General features: G+C 30.1%; 2 protein-coding genes across 2 annotated transcripts; both read left to right on the forward strand.

Annotated features, from left to right (window-relative positions):
- Positions 1-523: 523 nt before the first annotated feature.
- PKNH_0313500 (KIR protein) lies at positions 524-3,423 on the forward strand (the record flags this gene model as incomplete). Its single annotated transcript, XM_039113822.1, has 4 exons — positions 524-538; positions 924-1,565; positions 1,710-2,471; positions 3,082-3,423. The coding sequence occupies 4 exons, from the start codon at positions 524-526 to the stop codon at positions 3,421-3,423; spliced, it is 1,761 nt and encodes a 586-aa protein (XP_038969434.1).
- Positions 3,424-4,576: 1,153 nt separating this feature from the next.
- PKNH_0313550 (vacuolar protein sorting-associated protein 51, fragment, putative) lies at positions 4,577-5,038 on the forward strand (the record flags this gene model as incomplete). The annotated part of the gene is made up of 1 exon (XM_039113823.1): positions 4,577-5,038. One exon carries the CDS (start codon positions 4,577-4,579, stop codon positions 5,036-5,038), a length of 462 nt encoding a protein of 153 aa, XP_038969435.1.
- Between the last annotated feature and the right edge of the window lie 1,564 nt (positions 5,039-6,602).

The raw sequence follows: 6,602 nt of genomic DNA on the forward strand, positions 1-6,602 counted from the left end.
GTATGAATGAAATCATCTTGGTGTAAACTTTTTTTTTATTTCCAATATCGAATAATAGAATGGTAAAATTTCTATCTTAAGGATGAAAAACGGAAGTATGTTCCAGAATGAGAAGTAAAGGAAGTAATAAAAAAAAATAAAGGAATAATAAATGACAGAAGAAATAAAAGAAGTGGAATTAATAAAAGGGAACGGAATATAAGGAAAAAAAGGAGAAAGGAAGGAGGAAGAAATAATGTTTGATAAGAAAGGTGAGATGAAGTATCATTACGAATGCAATGATAAGGAAGGATCGGTGTTTCAAATGAAAAGGAATTGATTTTTTTAATTTGAACAAGTTGATGTTTTAATGTGAATAATGTGAAGTTTTAATGTGAAAAGGATGAATTTAAGGAAAATGTTGAATAATTTTAGGAAAATGATTGTTTTAAGGAATTTAAGGAATGTCAGAAGAGAAAAGAATAGAAGAATGTTTAAAGGAAAAAGGAGGGAAGAGGGAATTTCATAATTATTAAATTAATAAATGTATGAGGTCGAAGTAAGTGTAGTAAGGGGGGGAGAAGGAGCACCCTTCTTTTAATGTAGAATTCATTATATAAGTATATATACATTTGTATATATATGTATATTTATATTTATATGTACATAGGTATATGTAGATATATGTATATGCATATTTATATATGTATATATGTATATATGTATATGTATATGTATATGTAGATATATGTATATGTATATGTATATGTATATATGTATATGTATATATGTATATATATGTACATATATATATATATGTATATGTATATATATATGTATATATGTATATGTATATGTATATGTATATATGTATATGTATATGTATGTATGTATTTGTTGAAGGAAAATTTAGAAGATTAAATTTCAAAGTATTAACTTTTTAGGAGAATATGAGTGGAAGTAGTACAAATAAGGAACTTAAATGTAATAAGGGGCCGGGGAGTTGGAATTCATACGAGAGTCAAGTGGAACAACATTTATCACAAGTCAGCGATAAAGAGAACTTAACTAAGAAACTTTTACGTATGGCATGCTGCGTTCTTGGTGCCTATGGTGACGACCCTAGGGGAGGCGGAGGTTGTGATCTCCTTTATTATGTAGTGGGGAGCATATTACATAGGAATTTAACTAATAAAGGGTCATTTGATAGTATTATGGAGGAAGTGCATAAAATATTGGGAGAGGCACTAAGTAATGGGAACTGTAAAGATTTGCCAAGTAAAGGTGGGACAAAGCTCTTCGAGTTAATGGAAAAATTGTCCTACTACAGAGTGGACCCTAAGAATGTATGGACAGAAAAAGTGAGTTCCAAGGAAGTAAGTTGTGAGGGATGCACTAATTATTTAAAAAAAGTGGCCACAGCACTTGGGAAGGTGAAGGAATATTGTGCAGAATCCCAGAATAAGGATGAGTGTACCGGAATTCCAGAGGAGGAAGGTGATCAAGGTAGCCCTGGGTATTTATTAGGGTTAATGTATGGCATAATTCCTGATCTGGAGGCTACATTAGAGGCCGAGAGGGAACAGGTATTAGGAGTTATTTCCCGTTAATGTTGGGTTTATATGAATTCTCATATAGAAATTTGTACGTAATGTAATAAAAATGGGGGGGATTGCATAGAAACTTCCATTTATGTATATTCCACTTGCCTGTTCATGTTATATTTTTAGGAACAATGTTTGAAGCACTTACCTTCAAATTTGAGATATCGTTCACTCCTTAATGTCATAAAGAAGTGTAATGATGAACACATGTCCGGAAAGGAAGGAATAAAGACTGCAATGGAAAATTCACTGAAACAGTATCAAGGAACCCCTTATTATGCAGATCAAATTATAAATACGTGGTGTTACGCAAATGGGTTAGGGGAAAGTACATTGTCAGGCGGGGAACATTGTCGTTATTTCTATTTTTGGCTAGGTGGTATATTATCTAGTGTACGGGGGGAAGTTCAAAATTTCTCCTCACTTATGAAGGCGATATACGATGAATTGGCGAAATTTGGTATTAATGATGGCTGCACTAATATATACGAACAGGACAGCATTGACAATATCGACATTTTCAATAACATGAAATTAATATATGATTATTCTAAGGACCACGGAACTATAAAACAATATGTGGAAAATCCCCAGGGTGCTGGATTTTCCTGTGCTAAACACTATTCTAGTTATTTGGACATAGTTATTTCAGCATACAACGATATGAACTCCAGATGTTCAGGGGGGAATGGTAAACAATGGTGTGCAGCATATAGGGACATGCTTGATCAGCGTAGTGAGGAAGAACTACTAAAATTAAGGTCTTCCCTAAAAAATATATCCCCCCCGTCCACTACCAACAGTGCCACCGCGGTCACCACGGGCTCCGCCGTGGGTGGTACATTATTCACGTTAGGATTACCATTAGCTGCTTTCCTTTCTTACAAGGTAAAACTACAACTACATAATTACATAATTACAACTACATAATTACATAATTATAACTACATAATTACATAATTATAACTACATAATTATAACTACATAATTACAACTACATAATTACAACTACATAACTATAATTGTAATTGTAATTGCTAATTACAAAGTACAAAGTGTAATTGTTATTGTAATAACAATAATTGTTCATTATAATTGTTCACTATAATTATAGTGTAATAATATAAATAATAATAGTATTTTATTATTTATTTCCTTCTTCTTTACCTTCAAAAAAAAAAATAATAATAATAATAAATTAATTAATAAAAAATAAAAAAATATATATAAATATAAAAAAATAAATAATAAAATAAAAAAATTTTAAATAAGAATAGAAATATATAGAATAGACTGTATTTATTATATACATATACATATATACACATATATGTGTATACATATATATACACATATACATATATATATGTATACGTATGTATATCTATATATGTACATGTATGTATACATATGTATATATATATACATATATATGTATATGTATATATGATGCATATTTTTACATTCCCTTCTTTTTTTTATTCACAATTTTCTTCAGTATGATCTTTTACCATCTGGAATACGTAAATTCTTCTTAAGAGGCGGAAGTGGAACCAGAATGAGAAGATCAGCATTTGAACCGAATTCTGGCACGGAAATGGGAAATTTCACTGAATATTACACAGAAAACGGCTCAACAACAATAGATCCAACAGAATATTCCACAGTAGCAGGTTCATCATCTAATTTAACAACAACTTCAACAGAGGACAGTTCTATTTTATATAATGAAGATGGACCATCACGATCACCACCATCACCACCATTACCGAGAAAAAAAAGGGGAGGAGGAAATAATCGAAGGGGCCAAAATATTAGTTATCATAGTATGGAACGTTGAATGTAACATTAAATAGGGTGTCCGAAAAAAAACCTTCCTGAAGGGAAGTAATACACAAATAACTACGCACAATTTATAAAATATAAAGAACAAAAGGACGATTCCTTTCTTCTTATTTTATTATTATTTTTTTTTATTATTTTTCTGTACTAAATTGTTTATGTTCATGTGTAACCAATATAAGTGAAAGAAAAAGAAAAAAAAGGAAAGTTTCTTTCTTGCACATTTATTTCTTATTTTTTTTGCAAAAAATTTTTCTTTTTTTTTTTTTTTTGGTGAAAGAAGACCCTTTTGTTTATAGAAAAAAAAAAAAAAAAAAAAACATTCTTTTTTTTTTTTTTAAGAACACACATTTTTTTTTTTTTTTTTTTTTTTAATTTTTTTCCTTTTTTTCCTAATTCCAAATATGGATGTTTGAAAAAAGTGATCCAAGTTTTGCGCGAATCTGCAGCGGTTCAAGCGAAGATTCTCGCGGACATTAATCCTCCTTTTGACCTTTTTGATGCCATACACAATCTTCTTTAGGTGAAATTTCACATGTGAAGAGGTCTAAAATTACAATGTCCTCCTCACATGGAAGGAAGAAGAAAATTGCCTCATCCCTTCTCATTCTAATTTTTTTATTCGATTTTAAGTATAATATTAGACGAAAAAAAAAGAAAAAGAAAAAGAAGAAAAAAAAAAAGAAAGAAATGTACCCTAATAATAAATTTTTCACACAGAAAAAAAATTAGCCTAAAAAAAAGAAATTATCCCAAAAGAAAAAAAATAATAATGTCCTCTAATAATAAATTTGTCACACGGACAAATTAGCCAAAAAAGGAAGAAAAAGAAAAAAAAGAAAAAAGTTACATTAGCTAGTTGTGGAAAAGAAAAAAAACAAAAAAAAAAAAAAAAAGGACAAAGAGAAAATGTTATGAAGAAAGAACATATTTTTAAGGACTTCCCCCAAAGGGGAGGAAAAACTATTTATCATCTTATCATGAATCACCGCTTCGTATAAAACTGTTTTATGTAGTTAATGAGGGAGGATTCATTTTCGAAGTTCTTTTTTATATTTAGGCGAATAATGTGGGTGCTATACATGATATTTACTTTTTCTTCTACAATTATGTTAGAAGTGATGGTTTCGGGTGATCGTTCGTAATCTTCAATGTTCAGTGATGTGTTGGAGTTTACCTTTTGTATTATTTGCACGTGGATGTTTATATCGCTATACTTGAGGAGGCCCTGTTCGAATTTGGACGTCTCGACAAGGGGAGAAATTTTGCACTTGGAAAAGAAAAAAATTATTCTCGTGATAATCAAAATTTTGTTTAAGAATTACAGTGAATATGTGCGAGACTTACATTTTAATGAATACGGTTTTGAAAAATTAAGAGTGAATTTTTTTTTCTTCTTTCACTGTCTAAAGATTTTTGTTCCTATGGATGATGAGCATGTGCTGTTTGTAATTCTGAATGAAGTATTAATCAGTGCATATGAGCGCTCGATGAATTTCACCCTCTCCAATGCAGGGGTTAACGCCCTATATCAGGCCTACTTACTAAGCGAGATTGACTGTGATATCGAGGCTAATAGGAAGTTTATAATGAACAGCTTGAGGAGGGTATAGTCTCTTATAATCATATGGGGGACCCCCCCCTGTATGTGTACCTGTGAGCGGAAACGTGCTTTTTTGCATTTTCCCGCTCATGGCTCTTTTATGACCCCTTTTTTCAAAATGTCGTTTTGTTCCCAGTAGTCGCATCGACCGCTGTTGATTTATTCAAGTGTGTTTGTATGTATCTGTCTGGAATGATTTAAAAGGGTGTAGAGTTCTCTCTCCCTTGTGTAGCTGTATGTACTTTTTTTTTTTTTTTTTTTTTTTTTTTTTTTTTTTTTTTTTGTATTTCCTCTGATTTATCAAAAGCAAGTGTTTATAGTGGCCATGTGTTGCACTATTCGTGTGGAAGAACAACAGTTTCTTTGTTTCCCCCTTTTTTCCATTTTTTTCCGTATTTGTACATTTGTACATTTGTACACTTCGCATGTGAAATCGCTTATTTGAAGAAACATCTTTGAACCCGCTCAAAGAACATATAATGCTCGCGCTTTGAAGAGAGACCCAGACAGGGCCATCACACATACGCATAAAACTATTGAAACAGTTTGAAGTTATACGCCATGAAGTTGTAGAGTATATCACGTTTCATTTAGCAGTAATGAAAAAATATTTATTTTTCAGCTTTATATACTTCTAAATGTTTCCGAGTTCTGCTGTAAAAATATATTTTTTTTAATTATAAATTTTTTTCTGTAACTCAAAAAAGTTGTATCTACAAAATTGTAGACTTGTAAACTTTTGTTTATACTGATATAATACTTTACAAACACTTTGAAAAATGTGACATCCTTATCATTACATGTGAAGAAATATAAAATCAAAAAAAAAAAAAAATGTTTTTAAATTAATATTTCGTCCTTATTTTTCGTAGGTCTTTAAAAATGTAGTAGTATCATCATTTAATACACCTACTTAATTATGTACGTGTCTAACGAAATGTAGACACACAGTATATTAATTTCATTTGATGTAGTGAATTGTTTATAATCATAATGATAACCCTTCTTAAATTTTAAATTAATTAACTCCTTAAAAAAATGTTTAACGCATAAATCGCTAAAGAAATTAATGCAGCAACAACCTTTTCATGTCAGAGTATTGCAAAATTATGAAAAATTTTAATGTTTCATAAAGTTGTACTTGAATTATTTTTTCCATTTGTTCATGCAAAAGTGATAATTTTACCATTTGATTCCAGGGGGTCGTTGCACCATATCTTTTTAATTAACACTTAATATTTCGGATGATACTTAATAAAAATTAAAAAAAAAAAAACATTCCTTTTGTTCATTCGTTTCAAAATGGAAGTCACCATGTTCCGTTGCTTAGAACAGATAGCAATACCTTCTGAATGCTACATTGGACACAATATGCATATGTATACCCATAAATTTTACATATTTCACAAGTATGCAAATCTGTTATACACTTCTCTAGATTTAGAATAATTAAATCTTACATTTTATTAAGAAAATACAAATATAGATGCTTCACGATTTCCTAAGACATTTATGCAACATATGAAAGTATCAAAATAACAACTCCATTTGTTCATGTATTCGTTGCGAAAAAC

This window comes from Plasmodium knowlesi, assembly GCF_000006355.2.
Source record: "Plasmodium knowlesi strain H genome assembly, chromosome: 3".
Classification (NCBI taxonomy): Eukaryota; Apicomplexa; class Aconoidasida; order Haemosporida; family Plasmodiidae; genus Plasmodium; species Plasmodium knowlesi.